The sequence below is a fragment of the Arachis hypogaea genome, chromosome 15 (assembly GCF_003086295.3).
Source record: "Arachis hypogaea cultivar Tifrunner chromosome 15, arahy.Tifrunner.gnm2.J5K5, whole genome shotgun sequence".
In the NCBI taxonomy this organism is placed as follows: Eukaryota; Viridiplantae; Streptophyta; class Magnoliopsida; order Fabales; family Fabaceae; genus Arachis; species Arachis hypogaea.
The window spans coordinates 76,690,111-76,715,360 of NC_092050.1; the positions used below are offsets into that span (position 1 = coordinate 76,690,111).

Consider the following 25,250-nt stretch of genomic DNA (forward strand, 5'->3'; position numbering starts at 1 on the left):
GTGCAAGAAATTAACAGAGCTGAAACTTAAATGGCAAAAAAGGTAAATAACTGAAACTTAAAGTGTAAGTAATTTAAATTACAGAATCTAAATTTCCAGGAAACTTAAATTCCATGAAGAATAAAGGGATTTGGGTGCTGGGAATCAAACCAGAACTAGAAAATGTAGACTACAGTAAATAAGAGAACTCTAAGGTGAAGGAATTAAGAAAAATGGATCAATTAGGATTCCAGTACCAAAATAGAAACGAAAAATGTGTAGAAGAAGATAAACAGAAAGAAAAATTAGATCAAATCTAAAATTCTAAAATAGAAATGGAAAATTGCAAAAGAAGAAAAAAAACTCAGATCAGATCTCCAAATTCTAAAACAGAAATGGAAAGTTGCAGAAGAAAGAAAACTCAGATCAGATCTCCAAATTCTAAAACAGAAATAAAAAATTGCAGAAGAAAGAAAACTTAGATCAGATCTCCAAATTCTAAAATTCTAAAAAGGAAGAAAAATAAAAGAGAGCTCCCTAATGAAATCAAATTCTTCTCTATTTATACACTTTCAATTTCTGTCATCCAGTACTTGGAGTGGACTTTTTGGCCTTTGTTGCAGTGGGTCAGGATGGCACTTGGTTGCAGCTTCCAGGAGAATGGAGCATTTTCAAATTGAGCGCAGCGTTCATTCACCCACGCGTACGCGTGCTTCGCACCCGTGCGTCCCTTGCATTTTTGCACATCGACGCGTGCGCGTCATATACGCTTGCACGTCGTCATTGTCTTCAGCCTTAGCCATGCTCGTGCGCCACATTCACGCGTGCGCGTCCTTGATAGTGTTCGTTTAATGAGCGTTATGTTCGCGCCATGAACGCTGCCCACGCGTATGCGTCTCTTGCGCGTGCGCGTGGGTGGCAAAATGTCAATTCCAGGCTTCAGCGCCACCCACGCGTTCACGTGCTTCCTTCCAGATTCTCCATCGACGCGTGCGCGTCATGTACGCATGCGCGTCGGTTGCAAAACTTCAATTCCAATTTTGAATTTGCCCGAAAATGCTCACTAAGCCAACGTAGCGCTCTCTTTGCAAACGAGCGCCAATTACACCCACGCGTACGCGTTATGCACGCGTATGCGTGGGTCTTCAAAAATTCGTCCCTGACGCGTGCGCGTCGCAAGAGAGCGTGGCGTTCTCTATTTAAGCGCAGCGTTACTCTTGCACTGCCCTTCCTTCTCTTCATTTTTCACCTGAAATCAACCAAACAAGCAATCAAAGTCTCACCAAAATCACAAGGTTTTTGCATCATTCATAATAATCACCTAATTCTTGCATAAATCTCATGATTTTGTATAAAGTTAATGATGTTTGATTGAATCAAGATAAACATAAAATTGCACTCCAATCACTTACTTATTGTGCAAGAAAGTGCATAAACCTAATGAAACAAATGAAAAATGCTTGTGAAACTAGCATAAGATGACTTGTCATCACAACACCAAACTTAAATCTTGCTTGTCCCCAAGCAAGCACTAGAACATGAGAAGAAATGAAAGAAAACAAAAAATCATATATGTCCTTATTTAGCAGGTAATTGAATTTGGTTCATGGGGTTTTATGCAGACAGAATGCAGCTCAATTATTATCAACTTCCAAATGTGAAATGTCTCTTTGAGTGTTAACTAGAGTTGCTACTATAAGACCTTATTCTCTATTGATCCTTGTTAGATTTTCTTTCTTCCCTTTGCTTCAGAAACTTATTTTTCAATTGTAGCTCAGTGTCAAGTGTTGAAGCAGTTTTTTGGCTTTTACTCAACATCTTTTCACTACAGACACTTGGCTCACAAGTCTTCTTAAGAACATTGATGCCCAGCACCTCTTTGGGTTACTAAATACTTTGTAACTAGGTTTCTCTTGATAATGGACTTTCGGTTGGTAATCTTAGATTAGTTAATCCAAGTTACCAAGTTTTAAAATACTCCTTGGAACCTAATTGTCCAAGCAGATCTTAGTACAAAAAGCACCACAGGCATATGTCCTAAGGTCCAAGCTATTGGTGTCTAGCCTTATTATTTGTTTCTTTCATTTTCGTTTACCAACTCTTGGATTTTCTTCCTTTCCTTCTTGTTCTTTTTTTCCAAGGATATTTATTTACGAAAGGTTTTATAACAGCACTTAAGTTCACACTACAAGAGACATTTTATACTGCAGCTTTTATTATTGAGCTTACCAACTAATCAAGCAAGCACCACCACTGAACTTTATTTTTATTCCTACCACATTGGACAATCACTTTCTATTTCAATATTTTCTCTTATTTATGGAGAAGGAGACAAGACATAAATTCAAGTAAAATGGAAATAGAACAGACATTCTGGCTAGATCACTTAATTGAATAATAAAAGGATAGTAAACTAACAGAATGCAGACAAGGGTAAACTAATCAAAAAGGGTACAATTAGACTTCCAACTAAGACACAACAGGATATATACAGTTGACTAACAATACAACCTTTTGGAATCTTCTTGCTTAGTCCTTCATCATCCTTCTTAACTTTTGTGCTTTTCTTGCTGATGATGTACAGTCCTTCCAAAAAGTTTAATAGTTTTCTGCAATAGCAGTGGAAGCTGCTTGTCCCCCAAGCACTTGAAAAAAATGGTTAGCATGCATTTGTAGGCTTTTGAACTTACTTTGGTGTGTGAACACCAAACTTAGTTCCTTTGCCAACATCTCTTATGCAACAATTTAGTCATATACATGAAACCTTGTGCTTTTGCTACAGGAAGCTAACTAAAAGCTTAGAAAGCAGACAATGGTTGAGTAGTTTTCTTGATTGTTTAGAGCTAATAACCATTAATGCAGAGGGTTGAAATGTGTTTTTAAATGAAATTCTTGGTGGGACACTAAACTTAGCATCCTACATTCACCCTTGAATTGTTCTGGTGTGCAACACCAAACTTAGCTTCTTGCAATACAGATAAATCTACTTAACCTTTTTATTGAAACAGCTAGGAAAAGAAAACTATCTCTGGTTGGGTTACCTCCCAAGCGCTTGTTTATCGTCATTAGCTTGACGTTGGTTCCTTGTTAGGGTGGCTGATGATTATGGTGCCTCAGCTTGTCCTCTCTCACTGTGAACCTTTTTCCTGTGCTTTGATGAACAATCTCTATGTGTTCCAGTGAGAGTATTTTGTTGACAGTGTAATAATCATCAGTTTGTGGGCATGTCTCTAACTGTTGGTAGATCAGTTTCACTTTGTCTCCTTTTGTGAACCCTTCAGTTTGGATTTTTTGTTTATCCATCCTTTTGGAACCATTTTCTTGCTCTTCTTTCCTTTCTTTGGTGGCCCTTATTTCTTGGCAGTAGACTTTATGTCAGGGGCTTTCTTCCTAGTGATCGAATTCTTAATCTCTTCCTGCAGTCCCTTATCAGCCTTCACATCTTCATTACCCTTTTGTTCTTCTCTACTGTCTGTCTTCTGCTTCAGAGGTGAGTTGATAAGTGCTTTCTTGGGTTTTTCCTTCCAGTTCAAGTCTTTCTCCTCAATTCTCATGCAGTCTTTCTCTTCAGCAGGATGCTGCATCTCTTTAAAGACATTTAGAGTGATCTGCTCATCATGTGCTCTCAAAGTTATTTCTCCTTTCTCCACATCAATGATGGCCCTTGTTGTGGCTAGGAAAGGCCTTCCTAATATGATAGAATCGCCTACCTCTTCATCTAGATCCAAGATCATAAAATCCACTGGAAATATAAACTTACCCACCTTTACTAAGAGATTCTCAACCACTCCATTAGGGATTACCATTGATCTATCAGTAAGTTGCAAGGTCATCCTTATAGGTTTCACTTCTTCTATAGACAACTTTCTTATCATAGATAAAGGCATCATATTGATACTTGATCCTAAATCACACAATCCCTTATCAATGGACATATTGCCAATGATGCAAGGTAAAAAGAAACTCCCAGGATCTTTGAGTTTGGGTGGGAGGCCTAATTTGGATTACTCCACTGCACTCTTGGGTCAAGACCACTGTCTTTTTTTCATTCCAGCTTCTCTTTTTATTAATGAGCTCCTTGAGGAACTTAGCATACAGGGGCATTTGCTCCAATGCTTCAGCAAGTGGTAAGTTGATTTCCAGCAAAATTCGCTAGAAATATAAACTTACCCACCTTTACTAAGAGATTCTTAACCACTCTATTAGGGATTACCATTGATCTATCAGTAAGTTGCAAGGTCATCCTTATAGGTTTCACTTCTTCTATAGATAACTTTCTCATCATAGATAAAGGCATCAGATTGATACTTGATCCTAAATCACACAATGCCTTATCAATGGACATATTTCCAATGGTGTAAGGCAGAAAGAAACTCCCAGGATCTTTGGGTTTAGGTGGGAGGCCTAATTGGATTACTGCACTGCACTCTTGGGTCAAGACCACTGTCTCCTTTTCATTCCAGTTTCTCTTCTTATTAATGAGCTCCATGAGGAACTTAGCATACAAGGGCATTTGCTCCAATGCTTCAGCAAGTGGTAAGTTGATTTCCAGCTTCTTGAAAACCTCCAAGAACCTGGGAAATTGTTGGTCCTTGAGCTCTCTTTGCAATCTTTAAGGGTATAGCAGAGGAGGAGTGTAAGGCTTCACCTCCTTTCTCTGTTCTTGTGGATGCTCCTCCATGACTTGCTTTCCCTTCTTTGAAGCTTGTGGCTATTCATCCTTCTTCTTGAGCTCTTCTTGGTCCTTTTCTTCAATTGCCACTTCCTTCTTACTTCCAACCTTTTCACCCTCCAATGTTCTTCCACTCCTGAGTTGAATTGCTTTGCATTTTTCTTTGGGATTTGGAATGGTATCACTTGGGAAAGTGTTGGTTGGTCTTTAAGGCTGTTTGGATAATTGGCCTATTTGTCTTTCCAGGTTTCTCAATGAGGCTTCGTGGTTTTTATTAGCTAACTCCTGATGCTTCATCATTTTCTCCATTATCATCTCTAAATTAGAGATTCTTTGAAACTCCTGGGGTGGTTTTGGCTGAGTATGTGATGTGGATGGTGAATAAAAATTGTTATGGTTAGTTGATGGGTTATTTAGTGGGTAATAAGTGGATGCAGGGTGATTATTTTGTGGTTTTCTATATGGAATTTGGTTAGTATTTTGATGGTTCTGGTGGTTTGTGTTGCGAAAGTTGTTTTGGTTGGAGTTCCTTTGCCATAAATTTTGGTTCTGGTTTTCTCCCCACCTTAGATTGGGGTGGTTCCTCCAAGAGGGGTTGTAAGTGTCTCCATGAAATTCATTCTGTCCAGCACCTTGGTTGTGCATATAGTTAACTTGTTCTGGCTGCTGCTCTTCAAAGATTTCTTCATTCTGCCCCCATCTAGCTAGTGGTTGATTTGTAGTGCTCACTGCTGCTATTTGAAGACCATCAATCCTCTTAGCCATCATCTCCATTTGCTGCTGGATTTATTGGTGCATCACTTTGTTTTGTTCCAAGATAGTGTCCACACCTTCCAGCTCCAACACACCCTTCCTTGAGCTGGTTGGCATTGCCTTTGATGACCAGAAAAGTATTGGTTGTTGGTCACAGTGTCTATGAGATTTTGGGCTTCCTCAGCTGTCTCCATGAGTTGTACTGAACCTCCTGCTGAATAATCAAGGGCCTCTTGAGCTTTCAGTGTCAAACTTTCATAAAAATTTTGAAGTCTATCCCATTCACTAAACATCTCTGGTGGACACTTCTTGATCAGGGCCTTGTAGCCCAAGCATCATAAGGTAATTCTCCATCCATTTGAGTGAATGTTTGCACTTCTGTCTTCAATCTAATGATCCTCTGAAGTGGGTAGAATTTGGCTAGGAATTTTCTCACTAAGTCCTCCCAATTGTTGATGCTTTCTTTGGGAAATGTCTCTAGCCATTGAGAAGCCTTATCCCTCAAAGAGAATGGAAACAGCAGCAGCTTATAGATATCTGGATGCACACTATTTGTTTTGACAGTTTCACAAATCCTCAAGAAGATGGATAAGTGTTGGTTTGGATCTTCAAGTGGACGTCCTCCATAGGAACAATTGTTCTGCAACAGAGTAATAAGTTGAGGCTTCAACTCAAAGTTATTTGCATGAACATTAGGAGTGAGTATACTGCTCCCACAGTTTCTTGGATTAGGGAAGGTGTAAGAAGCTAGAACTCTCCTTTGAGGTGGGCCATTGTTGTTGGCCACTTCTTCTGGTGGATTAGGGAGATTTCCCTCCATCTCTTGGTCTTCCTCTTCTGATTTTTCTTCTCCAATAACACCCTTTCCTCTGGCTTTTCTTCTCAATCTCAAAAATGTTCTATCTGGATAAGAATCAAAGGAGGTGGATTCACCTCTTCTTCCTCCTAGCATACAACACAAACAAAACTAAAAACCAAAAACAAAGCACTATACTGCTAGAGTGAGGTTAAGGTTAGCTTAAACAAAATCTCTAACAGTTAGTATGCTTAACAAAAACAAAGAAAAATGCTTAATCTAGATTATCACCTACGTAATCATTGTCAATCTAAATCAATCCCCAGCAACGGCACCAATAACTTGATGAGGGAAAATCTATTCCACACAAACTCACCGGCAAGTGTACTGGGTCGCATCAAGTAGTAAAACTCACAGAAGTGAGGTCGATCCCACAGGGATTGATGGATTAAGCAACTTTAGTATGGTGATGAATTTAGTTAAGTGAATATTTGATGAATTGGGTGAAAATTGATTAACAGAAAGGAAATTACAAGTAAGCTAGAGTGCAGAATGAAAATTGACAGAAAAGTAAATTACAGAAAGCTTAAATGGTTGAAACTTAAAGTGCAAGAAATTAAAAGAGATGAAACTTAAATTGCAAGAAAGGTAAATAACTGAAAATTAAAGTGCAAGTAATTTAAATTGCAGAGTCTAAATTGCCAGAAAACTTAAATTGCATGAAGAATAAAGGGATTTGGGTGCTGGAAATCAAAACAGAACTAGAAAATGTAGACTGCAGTAAATAAGAGAACTCTAAGGTGAAGGAATTCAAAAAAATGGATCAATCAGGATTCCAATACTAAAATAGAAACGAAAAATGTGTAGAAGAAGATAAACAGAAAGAAAACTCAGATCAAATCTAAAATTCTAAAACAAAAATGAAAAATTGCAGAAGAAGAAAAAACTCAGATCAGAACTCCAAATTCTAAAACAGAAATGGAAAATTGCAGAAGAAAGAAAGAAAACTCATATCAGATCTCCAAATTCTAAAATAGAAATGAAAAATTGCAGAAGAAAAAAAACCCAAATCAGATCTCCAAATTCTAAAATAGAAATGGAAAATTACAGAAAAAAGAAAACTCAGATAAGATCTCCAAATTCTAAAATTCTAAAAAGGAAGAAAAATAAAAGAGAGCTCCCTAATGAAATCAAATTCTTCTCTATTTATACACTTTCCAATTCTGTCATCCAGCACTTGGAGTGGGCTTTTTGGACTTTGTTGCAGTGGGTCAGGATGGCACTTGGTTGCAGCTTCCAGGAGAACGGAGCGTTTTTAAATTGAGCGCAGTGTTCATTCACCCATGCGTACGCGTGCTTCGCGCCCGTGCGTCCCTTGTATTTTTGCACATCGACGCGTGCGCATCATATACGCATGCGCGTTGTCATTGTCTTCAGCCTCAGCCATGCTCACGCGCTACTTTCACACGTGCGCGTCCTTGATAGCGTTCATTTAATGAGTGCTATGTTCACGCCATGAAAGCTGCCCATGCGTATTCATCTCTTACGCGTGCGCGTGGGTGGAAAAATGTCAATTCCAGGCTTCAGCGCCACCCATGCATTCGCGTGCTTCCGTCCAGATTCTCCATCGACACGTGCACGTCATGTACGCGTGCGCGTCGGTTGCAAAACTTCAATTCCAATTTTGAATTTGCCCGAAAATGCTCACTAAGCCAACGTAGTGCTCTCTTTGCAAACGAGCGCCAATTACACCCACTCGTACGCGTCATGCACGCGTACGCGTGGGTCTTTATAAATTCGTCCCTGACGCGTAAGCATCCTGTACGCGTGTGCGTCGCAAGAGAGCGTGGCATTCTCTATTTGAGCGCAGCGTTACTCTACACTGCCCTTCTTTCTCTTCATTTTTCACCTGTAATCAACCAAACAACCAATCAAAGTCTCACCAAAATTACAAGGTTTTTGCATCATTCATAATAATCACCTAATTCTTGCATAAATTTTATAATTTTGTATAAAGTTAATGATGTTTGATTGAATCAAGATAAACATAAAATTCCACTCCAATCACTTACTTATTGTGCAAGAAAGTGCATAAAACCTAATGAAACAAATAAAAAATACTTGTGAAACTAGCATAAGATGACTTGTCATCAGTGTGTTTCATCAATGGCAATCAAATCCAAAAGGACCAAAACACTTGGTGAAACAGTACAGAATTATAGTTCAACAAATTGATAACATACTAGAATTTTGTTTAAATGTTAACAATTGTGTTTTCATCATGCTCATAATTTAGTAGGACTCACATGTAAAGTACAAAAAAGAATGCCAAATGTTGGCTTATTACCTAGAATATTAATAAAGGTTTGCAACACATTGAAATACCTTTGTAGTTGGTTAGACATCTAATCTCAATCACCATAGATCTTGTGATTGCCATTTGCTTTGTTGTCTAAACCATACTTGTCAAAATCAGACCAAACTGGTCAGTCGAACTGGAAAATTGATACCGGCCATTGATCAGTCTAGGTGATGCATATGACCGGATAAAAAGAAAATCGGTGGGAACAAGCTTGAACCGGCCAGTTTGGTGAAACACCATCGAACCGGTCAGGTTTTAAAACTCAGACCGGTTCAAATTGAAAAAAATTGAAAAAAAGACCCTACCCCTAACCGAAAACCCTAGCACTACTCCACGTCTCCCCCATTTTCCTTCCCTTTAGAGTTCAGAGAGACTAAGATACTCCCCTATTCTTGTCTCCTTCAAGCTTCCACATCACCTTGCTACTTTCACTCATTCTCCTTCATGACTTCATCCTTCCTGGCCTCTTGAAAAACCGAACGGCTGAACCCACCTTCCAAAATGGCAGCCACCCCAGCTCTATATTTGTCACCTCGATTCACCGCCATGGCGCCACTGCACACTCACCTTGCTCGCATCTCATATCTCCTCTTTCGGCCGCCTACATCTCGCTCACATCTCTGTCTCTGTCTCGAGCTGTGCTTCCTGCAGTGCTAAGCTGTGCTTCCTTGGTGTGCTCCACTACTTCCCCAACGTGAGCTCTCTTCATGGTGTAACACCCTGTTACCCTAAGCCTTACCTCTAGCCATAAAGCGAAGGATAATAAACCGTCATGACAATTTTGAAGCCCATACTGAAATAAATATAGAAGGAAATAGTAATACTAGAATCCTGATGAAGGGATAAAGTTCAAAATCGCATAAAGCGGATTTACAATGCACGAAGCGTTCACACCCGATAACTAAAAGCATAAAGGCACAAGATACAACATGAGATGTAACATAATAATAATCAATATATATATATAAGTTTGAAAGTCATAGAGTACTAGCCGCAGCCTGTGGAGTTTAGGCCGACTAGTTATATACATACATAACAGATTTTTTGAGCTAAAACAGCATATACAACTTATCTCTCAAAGTAGGCCTCTAAGGCAACAAAGTAGGATAACAAAAGTGAGAGAAATACAACATAAAAACCAAAATACAAAGATAACAAAACATCCTCCGCTCTGTCACCATCCGTAAACTCAACGAGGTGGGTTGCGATCGGCATCTGAAAATAACAACAACATATGGTATGAGAAGCAGAGGTTCTCAGTATGGTAACAGTGCCCAATATATAAGATATAAGGTCTTGGGATGCCAAAGGCAATCCTAGAGCTTTACATCGATACACTTGTTCAAGCTTAAAAAAATAAATAACTTAAACATAAACTATAAATAGGGTTATCTAAAACTTAAGGAATTTCTAACTAATACCAATCACACCGTTGTATCCCACAGCCTTTGCCAACCTAACCTCCGTGCGATTCCATTGCCACCGCCTTTCGATCCTCCTCAATGCCAGTAAAACACATTTAATGCAAACAAGTAAAGCATAAATTGTATTCATGTATAACAAGTAAATCAACTAGCATTTAGACATATTATTTGTCACACTGATGACATGTCATCATGTCATGTTTTTCTATGCTTTTTCATACAAGAAATTGATGATTAGTGCTTAAATATTGCATGCTTTTGTGCTTAAATGGTATATTTCCTTGATCTTTTGATTTTATAAAATTTGTAGGAAATAAGAAGGAAAAGAAGCAAAAAAAGGCACAAAATAAGCTAAAAAGGAGAAAAGAGGAATTTTGGGGCACACTTTGAAGCTGGAGCAAACTTTGATGCCTTAGGCCACACTTTTGAAAGCGTGGCCCATGAAATAAGTAAAGAGAGCGCTCATTTGCAAAGAAAGCGCTATGCTTACTTACCGAGCGTTTTCGGGCAAGTTAAAATTTGGAGGCAAAGTTTTGCAAACGACGCGCACGTGAGCTTGACGCGCAAGCGTCGATTGTGCATCTGGGACAAGGCACGCGCATGCATGGTTGGTGCTGAAGCATGGAATTGAGATTTCGCTACCCACGCGCACGCGTGGGGCAGCGCTCACTAAGCCAACATAGCGCTCGTTAAGAGAACGCTGCAAAGGATGCGTATGCATAGGTTACTGACGTTGGGATTTTTGCCAGTAAAGAATTTCATAAAAACAGTCGCGTTGTAGATATAGTCTCTAAACCGACAGAAATCCCTTCGTACAAACGTTTTGGTTGTCACAAGTAACAAACCCCTTTGAAATTGATAACCGAGTATTTAAACCTCGGGTCGTCTTCTCAAGGAAACTGCAAGGAGGTATGTTCTTATTATTGGCTATAAAGGTTGTAATCGGGGTTTAGGAGGTGAGAAGCAAGTGATTTAAATGACAAGTAAAGTAAATGGCAGTTAAAATAAATAATTACTGTAAAGCAACTTTTGGCAAGATAAGAGAAATTAGAAATCCACTTTGTTATCTCTCTCAACAATAATGAAAGTTGAATCTAAATTCCACTGGTCAACCTTCGCTAAAGCAAAGGAAAGTCAAGGGACTAATTAATTTGACTTTTGAATCCTATTTATTTCCTAAGAAAAGGTGGGGATTACTGAAGTTCGGTTCAATTAGCAAGATAACGATTATCAATTATGTTGAGTTTGATAACTGTTGGGTTACTGATTTCTTAACCAGGACCAAGAAAGGGGAAAAGTAAATTGCTGGAATAAAATATCTTCAATTTGGAAACAATGATAACTTAAATCAAAGAGAACAATCATAAACTGAAAATACCTCAAATATTATTATTAATTCAAATAACAATCTGTAACATGGAAGAATTCATAGATTCAATTATAAAAGTAAATATTCAACTCAAGTGCTGAAATAAATAAATAAAGTGAAAGGGAAGCTTAAAACAAAGAAACATAAAACCTGGATTGAGAGTTACTCTTAAAAATAAGAAGAAGTCCTAAATCCCAAGAAAGAGAGAGGAGAGAACCTCTCTCAAAACTAAATATAAATCATTGAAAAAATAAAATATGCCAACTCCTTCTGAATGGATGCATTTCCACACTTTATAACCTCTGGTCTATGCCTTCTGGACTTGGATTTGGGCCAAAAAGGGCTTCAGAATTTGCTGGGGGCGTGTTCTGTAATTTCTGGTACGTAGCCTCTGTCACGCGTCCGCGTGGGTCACGCGGTCGCGTCATCCGGAGCTTTTCCTTGCCACGCGGTCGCGTCAATCACGCGTCTGCGTCGTATGTGTTCTACTTAAGGCACGCGATCGCGTCGGTCATGCGGCCGCGTCGCTGCTTCTTCGCTTCTGGCACGCGATCGCGTCGTCCATGCGATCGCGTGAACACTAGTTTCTTCAAAACTCCGTTCTGTGCTTTCCTTCCATTTTTGTATGTTTCCTTTTCCATCCTTTAAGTCATTCGCCTTAAAAATTCTGAAACTACTCAACACACTAATCATGGCATCGAATGGAAATAAAGGTAATTAAAATGATTACTATTAAAGCATAGGAAACATGTTTTTCACATACATCACATAATAGGGAAGGGAAAGTAAAACCATACAATTAATATGAATAAGTGGGTGAAATGATTGAATAAATCACTCAAATCAAGCACAAAATCACTCATGAAATATGGGTTTATCAACCTCCCCACACTTAAACAATAGCATGTCCTCATGTTAAATCCAAGGTAAAAAATAAGGTTAAAGTGGTGGAATGTTATGCAATGCAACCTATTCTAAATGCATCTACCTAATTGAGTCATGCAATTCCAATTTATCCACTCATATATAAAGCTTACATGTAGTCAAGTTAGTTCACATTCTCAAGGAGTCATGTATATATATATAGCCAACCCTTAAATAATAAAGCATTTTAGCAAGTGAGATGGGAAAGAAAACATTGTACAAACTTGCAAAACAATTAGTAATTTAAGTACAGATATATGTTGATAAGTTATTGAACCCTCACTGGATTTTGTGGTTACCCTCTAGTCACTCAGTGTTTATTGGGTTTATTCACTCTACTTTTCTTTTTATTCTTACTTTCTATAACTTTGTTCTTCATCTAACCAATCAACAATTATTGAATACAGTCATACCAAAAGTCATGAGGTCTTTAATTTAGGTTGTAATGGGGCCAAGGTAAAGGTAAGGATATATGTATAAGGCTAAATGAGCTAATAAGTGAATCCTTAATTAGACTAAGATCTCATCTAACATACATATTTAGTAGAACAAAACTTCTTTAGCAATGTTCCCATATTATCCCACTTGTTGTTACATGCTCATGTTTCAATTTTATTTTTATCCCATGTGCATTGCTTTTATTTTGCATTGGAAGATTCTTTTGTATCCCCTTTTATTAAATGCTGAAAAATAACTTTTTCTCTCTCTTCTTTTTTTTAATGCACATGGTAATTGAATCACTTTGATTTTCTCATGAGCATGCTTCCCAAATTTTATTTTATTTCTTTTAACTTTTCTACCCTGTTGTTTCTATCATCCATGTTCCCAATAAGTTTCCCACATTTTAATCTATTCATAATTTTTCTATCTTAAGCTAACCAAGGATTCACTTGGGATTTTATTTTGTTTTTCTGCTTAAGGCTAGTAGTGTGGCTAAATAGAATAAAAGAGGTTTTAAAAGCTCAAGGGGGCTAACAAGGGTGATGAGAAAGGTAGGTTATTTTGGGGTGAGTGAGCTGAAATCAAATGATGGCCTCAATAATTCTTTTGGCATGTATCTATATTCTATAATTGGACATATAGATTAAAGCAAAGTAAGGAATATCAGAATAAAAAGAAGCGAAACACACAGGAATGAAATTATGGTTTGAATGCAACTATACAATTAAGCTCAAGACTCACAGGCTGTGTGTTCTCTAACTCAAACATCATATATCATTCATATATGTTATGCAGGTTTAGTTAAAAATTCCCATTATTCTCATAAAAAAAATTATTTAGGGTAGCCTTTAGAGTTTTAATGTTCTTCCTTGATGAAATATTGTCAGCTTAACTACATCATGTAATGCTATATACAAGGTTTATGGATTTAAATCTGTTATGTTCAATTTCCTAGCTTACTTCCTTTTTATATTTTTCAATTTAAACTATACTATCGTATGCTAAAAAGGGTAAACTATACTAATTAATCCACTAATAAGTCAAAATTACAAACTAAACTAAATAACTAAAAATATGAACTAAAGATGCAAAATGCAAAAATAGAGTAAAAATACATAAAAGTAGCAATGTATAAGTACTCAGAAAATAACAGTAAAAAGAAAAATACAAAAAAATATCCAAAATAAAAGGAAAGAAGAGATGTAGTGGTTCACCAAAATAAAAACGCCAGAGATGGCGACCTCCCCACACTTAAATGAAGCATCGTCCCTGATGCTCAGTCAAGCCGGGTGTGAAGGGGTGTCATCACTGGTAGGGATGGTAGCTGGAGACTCTGTGATGGTGGTGGGTTGAGGGTCTGGCTGCTGTAGAGGCAGGGCTGACTGGATCCGGATCTCCGGGTCTGCAGCCTCTATCTGGTGCGTAACCTCCTGATGTGGTGCAGCCTGTTCGGTGGCTGCCTGCTGATGGGTCTCCTCCTGGAAATGAGTCTCCTCCTCGTGCTCATCCTCCTCCTCCTCTGATGGCTCAGATGGTGTGTCGGGCTCAGAGGGGATGTCACCACCCTATCGGATCATCAGCTTCAGATGCGAATAGCGTCGCTGGCTGCGACGCTCCAATCTCTCATACCGGCGCCGGTTACGGCGCTCCATCTGATCAAACTGTCGGAATAGGCGGTGCACGAGGCGGTATACGGGCTCAGAGGCAGGTGAAGATGTAGTGGTAGTAGCAGGGGCAGCAGTGGCAGCTGTGGATGAAGAGGGTCCAGCAGACGGTGGGGCTGTCTCATCAGTAGTAGTGAAGGGTGGTGGTCTGTAGCCCAAAGCTAAGAAGTTTCTACTGTGAGGAATGATCTTCCTGCAATCCGCCGCTGGTGGTCTCTCATCGGCATCCTCCCATGGCATGTCAGCTCGACGGCCTAGCTGTGTAACCAGATACGGAAAAGGGAGGGTGCCTCGGACGTGGACCCTGGCCATAAAATACCAGATAAAACGTGGCAGATAAAGGTCCTTTCCCTCCATCACACACCATAGGAGGGTGATCATAGTAGCCGGGATCTCCGTCTCATGAGTACTTGGCATCACATAATTACTCAAGATCTGGTGCCATAACCGAGCCTCATCATTTAAGTACGCCCTCTTGATCCCTCTAGGCATGGTGGTGTCCTGACCCATCTCCCAAGGAAAAGTCGGGTCGAGAGCTATCCGTGCCTTCACAACATCCCAATCAAACTGCATCTGGCGCATGTCCTCCTCAGCCTTTGAATAACCATCAGGCTGATCGGACTTGGCTGGGAGCTGAAAAATGTCCTCTAAGGCCTCTTCAGTGACCAGAATTTGTTTTCCTCTCAGGTTTACGGCATCTAGGGTGGTGAGGTAGTAGTTGCAGTAGAATTCCTGGACCCAAGATGCGTTGACCTCTGTCATTGTTCTCTTCAGAAAGAAACAGCCCCTTTGCTTGATTTGCTCAGTGGTGTACTGCTGGAGTGCTTCCGAAATCTTCAGAGTTCGCTCCAGGTATAGATTCCTGGAGTTTGCAAAAGCCGGGTACTTCAGCTCACAGTACTGGTTTACAAATTTAATTGGATCAGTTGCAGGGAGCAGCTGGTTAGCTTTTTCCTGCTGTGTAAAGTTCTTCTCCCGCCATGAGGAATTATGCATGAGGGCAATGATGGACTGGGAGGAATCTCCTCTCTTGCGCTTACCAGTAGCCTTGCTTTTTCCTTTCCTCTGTGAGGTAGACATCCTGGTAGGCGGGAGGAGTAGAACGGGGAAGAAAGTGGCTGCGGCGGCGTCCGGCGCGGTGGAAGGGCATGGCGGGGCGGTGGCAGCTGAGGAGGTAGTGGAGAAGGGGGTAATGGGGCTAGGGTTTAGGGGAAATTGATAGGGGGAGGGAGGGGTTTTGCGGGTGGGTGGCGGAGGGGGCGCGGCTGGATGGCCGGCGGTGGTGGGTGGTGGGTCGCGGAGGGCAGTCGCGGAGAGGGGAGAAGAGAGGAAGGGAGAAGAAGAGAGAAGGGGAGGGGGTGGTACGGCGGCGGTGTCTGGACGCCGGCGGTGGTGGGTGGTGGTCGCGGAGGTTGTAAGGTGGTGCTGGGTGGTGGCTGGGAGAAGAAGAAGAAGAAGAGAGGGAGAAGAGGGTTGGGGGGCTGCGCGACTGATAGGGTTCGCGTGGCTGGGGGGTTATATTTTCGAATCCACGCGGCCGCGTGGGGCACGCGGTCGTGTGGTTGGGATGAAAATGGGAGTGACGTGATCGCGTAGGGTGCGCGATTGCATGAAAGGAGTAAAAGAGGGGATGACGCGATCGCGTGGAGCGCGCGATCGCGTCGCTGGAAATTGTGCTAAACGCACGACTCCAGCACCGTTTCAGCACAACTCTCTATCTCCTTCTGGGGTGGTGTGCAATCCATGCGACGCAATCGCGTCGCTCACGCGGTCGCATGGGATTGGTTTTGTGCAAGGGACGCGATCGCATGGGGCATGCGATCGCGTGGGCCAAATTGTGCAAAACGCACAAGGGCCGCACGATTCCAGCCTAACTTTCTGGACGTTGGATACTGACGCCGATCTCCAGGTCATGCGGCCGTGTGGATGACGCGGTCGCGTGGATAGTGTGTTCGCAGTGTGACGCGATCGCATGGAGCATGCGGTCGCGTCGTGCATCTTTTTTTTTTATATATATGCATGAAAAATGCAGAATGCAATGATTAATATGAGTGCTATGCATGAGTCCAGGTTTAATAATAAAGAGTGAAAAATAAAAAGGAAGAACATGAATTAAACTGAAAAAGAAGTGACCATACCATGGTGGGTTGTCTCCCACCTAGCACTTTTAGTTAAAGTCCTTAAGTTGGACATTGGAGGAGTTTCCTGTTATGGCGGCTTATGTTTAAATTCGTCCAAGAATCTCCACCAGTGCTTGGAATGCCAATAGCTTCTGGGGTCCCAAACTAGGCATACAAAGCTTCTGAACAGCTTCAAACATATTGTTAGGCTCCTGGGGTGACGGATGTCAGAATAGATTCCAGGACCCTAAGCTTTGCTATTAAACCCGCCTCCGTCTTAATCTATATGCTTCGAGGTGAAGCGTGGAACATTATTGAACCTTGTGCACCAGCTCTGAGCGCGAGCCATTTCCCTCTTACTCTTAAAGCCGCAAAGAGCTCTAAGCTGGCCATCTGTTTCAAGTAAACCATATTCAAGTGAATAAGTGAAGTTAAAGGTTAAGGATTGTACCCACTTGAAGCTTGTATTAGGTGGTAATGGCCTTGGGATAGGTGTTTCCGGTGGTTCTGTAAGTTCTACTCCCTTGTGCTCTTCTGTGAATTCCGCCACTTCCTTGCAAAGTTCTACAATTGTATTTGTGTCCTGGTCAAAGTCTTCTATGTCTTCCTCATCACTTGAGTCATAGATTGGAGGTTGAGAGAAATCTACCTCCGCATCGTCTTCATATTCACTTGGGGAAGATTCTTCGAACTCAGAGAATTTACTTGTGGATGCAAGTTCATCACTAAGAGAGCTAGACTTATGACTATCACTATCAAGGGAATTTGCTTCTTAGATTATTCCGTCTGATTCTTCATAAACAACTTGCCTTGGGGATTGTACAATATCCTCCTTAACATCAACTGTAGCATCCTTGATGGAGTTTTCCTCAATTCTGGATTCCCATGGAGGTTCAGCATCTCCTAGATCTTCAACTAACTCTTCTTCTTGAACAATGACAGCTTCTTCTAATTGTTCTAGTATAAATTCATGCTCTGTCTTGTCTACTGGAGTTTCTGGCATTTCCTTCATGCTCTGCTCTTCTCTAGACTGTCCACATGGGATTGTAGATGATCCTTGTGTAGTCGAGCGCCTAGAAAACCATTGAATTGCTACTTGCTCCAGTTGTCGAATGGTTGTTTGAAGTTTATTTACTGTTTCCTTTAGGCGAGCCTCTGCTTCTTGGGTTGCTGGACTTGGACATGATACAAAGGAGAGTGGTGGTGATTGGGAGCGATTGGATTGGTACTGGGGTAAGGAAGGATCATATGGTGGCGAATGGTGAAGAGAAGCTTTTGAGTGTGGTGGTTCGAGGTTATATTAAAAGGATGGTTTATATGCATGGGGTGGGGCTTGTTGGTAGTTACAAGGTTGTCCACCATATCTTTTAGCTGGGTATGCATTGTAGAATGGTCTTTGTCCAGGATATCTCGAAGGGTGTTGCTGCCAAAAGGGTTGATTAGATCCTCTTGGTTCCATCCATCCTTGATTGGTCTGACCTTGATGCATATTCCTGCTGTAACTTCTATTTCCTTTAAAAATATGAGAACCAAACTCAAAGCGAGAGGGGTGAGAGTTCATGGTAGCAAATAAAGATAAAAAGGAAAAACAAAAATAAATAAACAAGCAAAAGAAAAATATTTACAATAACCAATAATAAGGCACACGTTAGCAGTTCCCCGACAACGACGCCATTTTGACGTTGGGATTTTTGCCAGTAAAGAATTTCATAAAAATAGTCACGTTGTAGATATAGTCTCTAAACCGACAGAAATCCCTTCGTACAAACGTTTTGGTTGTCACAAGTAACAAACCCCTTTGAAATTGATAACCGAGTATTTAAACCTCGGGTCATCTTCTCAAGGAACTGCAAGGAGGTATGTTCTTATTATTGGCTATAAAGGTTGTAATCGGGTTTAGGAGGTGAGAAGCAAGTGATTTAAATGACAAGTAAAGTAAATGGCAGTTAAAATAAATAATTACTGTAAAGCAAATTTTGGCAAGATAAGAGAAATTAGAAGTCCACTTTGTTATCTCTCTCAACAATAATGAAAGTTGAATCTAAATTCCACTTGGTCAACCTTCGCTAAAGCAAAGGAAAGTCAAGGGACTAATTAATTTGACCTTTGAATCCTATTTATTTCCTAAGAAAAAGTGGGGATTACTGAAGTTCAGTTCAATTAGCAAGATAACGATTATCAATTATGTTGAGTTTGATAACTGTTGGGTTACTGATTTCTTAACTAGGACCAAGAAAGGGGAAATGTAAATTGTTGGAATAAAATATCTTCAATTTGGAAACAATGATAACTTAAATCAAAGAGAACAATCATAAACTGAAAATACCTCAAATATTATTATTAATTCAAATAACAATCTGTAACATGGAAGAATTCATAGATTCAATTATAAAAGTAAATATTCAACTCAAGTGCTGAAATAAATAAATAAAGTGAAAAGAAACATAAAACCTGGATTGAGAGTTACTCTTAAAAATAAGAAGTCCTAAATCCAAAGAAAGAGAGAAGAGAGAACCTCTCTCAAAACTAAATCTAAATCATTGAAAAAATAAAATATGCCAACTCCTTCTGAATGGATGCATTCCCACACTTTATAACCTCTGGTCTATGCCTTCTGGACTTGGATTTGGGCCAAAAAGGGCTTCAGAATTTGCTGGGGGCGTGTTCTGTAATTTCTGGTACGTGGCCTCTGTCACGCATCCGCGTGGGTCACGCGGTCGCGTCATCCGAAGCTTTTCCTTGCCACGCGGTCGCGTCAATCACGCGTTCGCGTCGTATGTGTTCTACTTAAGGCGCGCGGTCGCGTCGGTCATGCGGCCGCGTCGCTGCTTCTTCGCTTCTGGCACGCGATCGCGTCGTCCATGCGATCGCGTGAACACCAGTTTCTTCAAAACTCCGTTCTGTGCTTTCCTTCCATTTTTGTATGTTTCCTTTTCCATCCTTTAAGTCATTCTACCTTAAAAATTCTGAAACTACTCAACACACTAATCACGGCATCGAATGGAAATAAAGGTAATTAAAATGATTACTATTAAAGCATAGGAAACATGTTTTTCACATACATCACATAATAGGGAAGGGAAAGTAAAACCATGCAATTAATATGAATAAGTGGGTGAAGGATTGAATAAATCACTCAAATCAAGCATAAAATAACTCATGAAATATGGGTTTATCAGTGACGCGTACCCATCGATGGGCAAAAATGCAAAAAGTATGTGCACGCACAGAGGACGCGTACGCGTGGGTGAATGAACGCTGCGCTCAATTTTAAAATGCTACGTTCTCCTGGGAGTTGAATTTTGGTTCAATTAATTCCAATTCAAGCTCATTGAAGCCCCAAAGCAAGCAGAGTCCAATTGACATCACTCAAAGGCACAAGGATCATCTAGAATAGGAATTTTACATTTAATTGTAATTTGTTTTTAATTTGAATTTCATTTGTAATTTAGGAATGCCTATAAAAAGGCTTTAATTCTGTTAGAAAAAGGGAAGGCTGGCTCTAATAGAGAGCAGTAAGAGTAGGAGTAAGAGTAGAGTAGACGGCTCTTTAATATACTTTTATTTTCTGCACTCTCTACATTTCAGAATTCAATTCAGCTTTATGAAATTTCCATTGCTTACACTTCTCTACTACAATTTACTTTTCTGCTACAATTTCCTTTTCTACTACAATTTTACTTTTCTGTTTATATTGCTCCCAATTTACTTTCCTGCAATTTCCATCTTCTGTACTTTTATTTCTCTGCAACTTTACAATTCTGCTCATGATTCGATCTGATTTAATCTTCATGCAATTTAAATTTCATGTTACTTGTTCTTGAGTTCTCTTCGATTGCTTGATCTACTGCTTTCTTTAATTTTCCTGCACCCAATTCCCTTTACATTTGATGCAATGTATGTTTCTTGCTCTTTAAGATTCTGTCAATTTATTTTCTACACTTTAAATTCCTTGCAATTTCCTTTCTGTTAGTTAAATTTCATTTAATCCATCACTGTCTGCTTGACTAGACTGATCACTCACTAAAGTTGCTTGATCCATCAATCCCTATGGGATCGACCTCACTCTTGTGAGTTATTACTACTTGATGCGACCCGGTACATTTGCCAGTGAGTTTGTGTGGAAATCTAATTTTCACCCATCAAATTTTTGGCGCCGTTGCCGGGGATTGATATAGATCGACAATGATAAGTGGGTGAGAAGTCTAGATTAAGCATTTTCTTTGTTTTTGTTTTCTGTTTTAAGCTGATAGCAAGGTGTTTGTGTTTTTGCCTCATTAAGCAAATCTCATCTGAGACATGAATTTCGATTTTAATTGGTGATGTGTTTCGCAAAATTCAAATGGAGTTCAACTCATCTTATACTCAAACAGATTTTATGGGATAGTACCCACCATCACCAATCTCTAATGGTGGCTGAAAATATCACCAAGAAATCACAGATTCTGAGCACTCCAATCAATGGAGATATGCTTCAGAGCCACAAATTGATCAAGAAAATTACATGAGATACTGTCCAGAACTACAAAATAATTTATGTCATTATCCTCATGGTGTCTGTGCATATCAACAAGAGTGTGAACAATCAAGTGAAAAGAATTTTCTCCCAGAGCCACAAAGTGAATCATACTGTTATGACACTAACACAAACTATGGCTGGGAAGGAAATTTTAATGCTCCATATGATATTCAGCAAGAGACATCATCTCTTGATTTTTCTTTCAATAAATTCATGGAAGATTGTCCCCCAATGCCACAAAGTGATCCACACCCTGATGAATTCTACAATGATTCACATTGTGGATAGGAGGATCAAAACCAGAAAGCAATTGACAGTTCATACTCCATTTATCAAGAGCCATCATCACTTGAGCAAACCTTCAATTCATTCATGCAAAATTATCCACCCTCACCTCCTAGTTTCTCATTTGAAAATTCTTCATCACTTGATTTTTCCTCAACACAAAGTTTCCTCCAAGATCCATACAACTCAGCCCACAAATCACAAAATTCATTCCACAACTCACAAAACGCATGCCACACCCCTCAACACAACTTCACCACAACACATCCATGTCACCAAAATTACTCTTAACCCTCATCTCTTGAGCTAGCAGTTGAGGATTACCTTCAATGGTCCAAAGAATCCTTAGAAAGCCGATGCCAAGTCTTTGAAAGACAAGGAAAACTCTTGGAAAAACACAAACAATCATGGAAAGAAATCCTCTTCAAGAAGATGGATGGGCATTTGGAGCAAAGAAGGAGAAACTTAGGATTGCCAAATGGTAAGGGTGAAGAACAAACTGTGAGTGAAGAAGAGGAAGAAGAGGTCCATGTATCAAATGAAACTTCAAGGGAGAATGAGGTGGTGGAGGTATATGAGCCAAGGATTCCATATCCACATAGGCTAATTGAAGTAACAATGGAACATGAAGATTCCATCCCAAAGGACTCAATGGAAAATTATGAAGAGGAAATGGAGGAAGACAATCAAGGAAGTTCACACTTAATTGAAGCAGAAAGCTGCATAGAAGAAGGGTTCATTGAACCATCAATTCAACAGGCTTTGGATGAAGTTAATGCTCCAACCATCACACAACCACCAAGTATTAATATCCAAGAAGTGAAGGTAACTAACAAGAGCACCGATCCTACCCCTGATCCAACAAGCAAGATCAATCAAGCCATTAACAAAAGGAAGCTTGTTGAGGAGAGACCAAGACAGGGGACAATAGCTGAATCTTCTCCCCCCTTGAGGTCATTCCTCTTAACAAACTGGAAGAAGAGGAAGAAAGTGAAGAACATGTCAAGCTAATGACACTAAAAGAGCGCTTGTTGGGAGGCAACCCAACCTTAGGTAACATTTCATTCCTTTGCTTTGTTTATTTTCTCTGTCTGTTTTGTTTTAAATTCCAATAAATTGGCATATGATTACATTCTAAGTTTGGTGTTGCCATGCAACAATTTGTTTTCAATCTTTCTGGATGATTGTATCAAATCAAAAATGAAAGTGTCACACTAAGATTCTAAGTTTGGTGTGCCTCTTATTTTCTATACAATTTATTCAGCAACACCACTTGTCTGCATAATCATAATGCCTCTGCAGTTTTATCTTTCTTTTGGTTTGACTTTTTTTTACTTTCTTCGTTGCTTTAGTCATTTCTTTGTTTTTAATGCTTTCTTTTATTTTGCTCCCTAACTATTTTTGTTAAATAGCTTACTGATAAACCCCGTTTTTAGGGTTGTCAAGTATAGATTCTGAGGGTTTTATCAATGATCTTCCACACTTATTCATATAAAAATGCATAATTTTGTGTTTCCTTCCTAATTTTGCCTCATAGATGAAAACATGCTTCTTTTGCATTAAAAATTGATATATCGTAATCCTTCTCTATTACCATTCGATGCCGTGACCCATTTGTTAAGTGGTTTCAGAAGTTATAGGGCAAAAATGGCTAAGAGGGATGAAGGAAGCATGCATTAAAGGAAGGCGCATGGAAAAATTAGAGTTTTGGAATTTGTGCATGGGCGCGTATGCGCACCGTACGCATACGCGCGGATGTGCACCCTCAGAGCCGGCGCAGTGGAGCCGAAACGAGAAGCTGGCACGCTTATATGTCTGGTCCAGAAATCCTTGGACGCGCGCGCACTGCCCGCCTGCGCGTGGATCGCAAAACGCCCTAGGGGCGCGTACGCGTACTGTGGCTGTACGCGCCGATAGCCGCACGTGACTTTTAAGAAGAAAACGTGACCAGCGATTTCAGGCATGGGCAAGCCCTGTTTTGGGGTAGGATTCTTAGATATTAGAGATTCTTAGAGATATTTTGGGGAGTTAGTTACATTTTATTTTTAGAGAGAGAAACTCAACCTTCTCTCTAGGATTTTACTTTCTCCATTGCAATTCTCCTTTGATTTCTTGGTGAGATCCATTGCTAATTCACTTTTACTTTGATACAAGTTGTAGATCTACTCTTCTTCTACTCTCAATTAGTGTTCTTTTGATTCATGCACTTGGATCTAGATTTGTGATCTTGTTACTTTGACTTTTGATTAATGAATTGAGGAATTTCATTCAATTGCTTGATTGTTGATAATTACTTGAATTAGATAGCTTTAATTCAATTCTTTTCTCTCAATTTCACCATGTCTTCTATGATTGCCTACCAATTGTTTGTGAAAATGACAACCCTAGCTATGGAGTAGATTTCTCTTAATTGGCTTAGGGGTTGAGTTATTGGAGACACTTGTGAAGTGGATATTAATTGTTGATTAGGAATTGAGAATTACTAATTGACTTGGAGTGCACTGAAGCTAGACTTCCCTAGGGTTAGGCTTGGACTTGTGAATCAAGTTAGTTACTTTCACTTGACTTTCCTCTATTATTAGGGGGTTAACTAAGTGAAGCAATAATCAATTCTTATTACAAGTGAAGGAAACTACAATGATGAAACTTCCAATACTCACCCTTGGCAAAGGCTTTTATCTCAATTAATTGTTGTTTATTTTTTCTAGTTTAAATTCTCGCACCAACTCTCAAAACCACAAAATACTTTCTAATCAATAATGTGCATTCTAAGGTAATTCCTAGGGAGGACGACCCGGGACTAATTCTCTCGGTCATAGATTTTAGAATTTTTTGATGCGATATTTGCATGTCGGTTAGACTATACTCACGATTGGATTCATTGCTAATTTCTATACCGGCATAAGAATATTTCGTAATTTCCTACATTTGCAAGAAAGACTAAGAAGCGCGTAGAAGTTGACCCAAGAATGGTAGATATGTTCAAGAAAGTGGAGATAACTATCCCTCTCTTTGATGCTATACGTCAGGTGCCTAAATATGCGAAGTTTCTTAAGGATTTCTATATGAACAAAGATAGAATCCATGAACTTGAAACTATTTCGTTGGGGAGCTCTATTTCGGCTTTGGTAGGAGCCATCCCGGAAAAGTGCGTCGATCCGGGCCCGTGCTTAGTCTCTTGTATCATTGATGGAGTTCAGTTCATCGATTGTATGTGCGACCTTGGCGCATACGTCAGTATCATGTCTCTTTTCGTTTATCATATATTGAAGTTCCCACCGTTGAAGCGGTCGGTGGCTAGGTTTGTCTTGGCAGACAAGAGCATAATAACGGTGACGGGTATCGCGGAAGATGTGTTGGTGAACATAAAAGGTTTGGTATTTCCAATTGATTTTCATATCCTTGAGATGCCACCAAGTGAATCCGAAAGGACATCATCTATCCTACTTGGGAGGCCCTTTATGAGGACCTCTAGATTCAAGTTGGATGTCTATTCAGGAACCTACTCATTCGAGATAGATGGGAGAGTCGTGAGTTTTAACTTAGAAGAAGTAATGAAGCACCCACCGGAGAACCATTCCATATTCCGGTGTGACTTAATTGACAACATTGTGGCCGAAGTGCATTATGCAAAGCTAGATGAGAAACATGTGATTGAAGAAAATGGTGAAGACCCAAGTGAAGAAGTTCAAGCGTCGAGTCAATAGCAAAGCTTGAGTTGAAACCACTATCGCCCCACCTAAAGTACTCATACATTGATGAAGCCCACAAGTTCCTGGTGATTGTAGCAAGGGAACTAAGTCCTCAACAAGAAGAGAAGTTGCTATGTGTTTTGAGGAAGAATAAAAGGGCAATAGGGTGGAGCTTGGCGGATCTAGTGGGGATAAGTCCCCAAGTGTGTGAGCACCGAATCTTTTTAGAAGAAGGAGCTAGACCCGTTCG

At 39.9% G+C, this 25,250-nt stretch overlaps 1 protein-coding gene across 1 annotated transcript; it reads left to right on the plus strand.

The window, feature by feature from the left end:
• The first annotated feature begins 21,740 nt into the window (after positions 1–21,740).
• LOC112748421 (uncharacterized) lies at positions 21,741–25,015 on the plus strand. Its single transcript, XM_025796660.1, has 2 exons — positions 21,741–22,079; positions 24,248–25,015. Exons 1-2 carry the CDS (start codon positions 21,741–21,743, stop codon positions 25,013–25,015), a joined length of 1,107 nt encoding a protein of 368 aa, XP_025652445.1.
• The last annotated feature ends 235 nt before the right edge of the window (positions 25,016–25,250 follow it).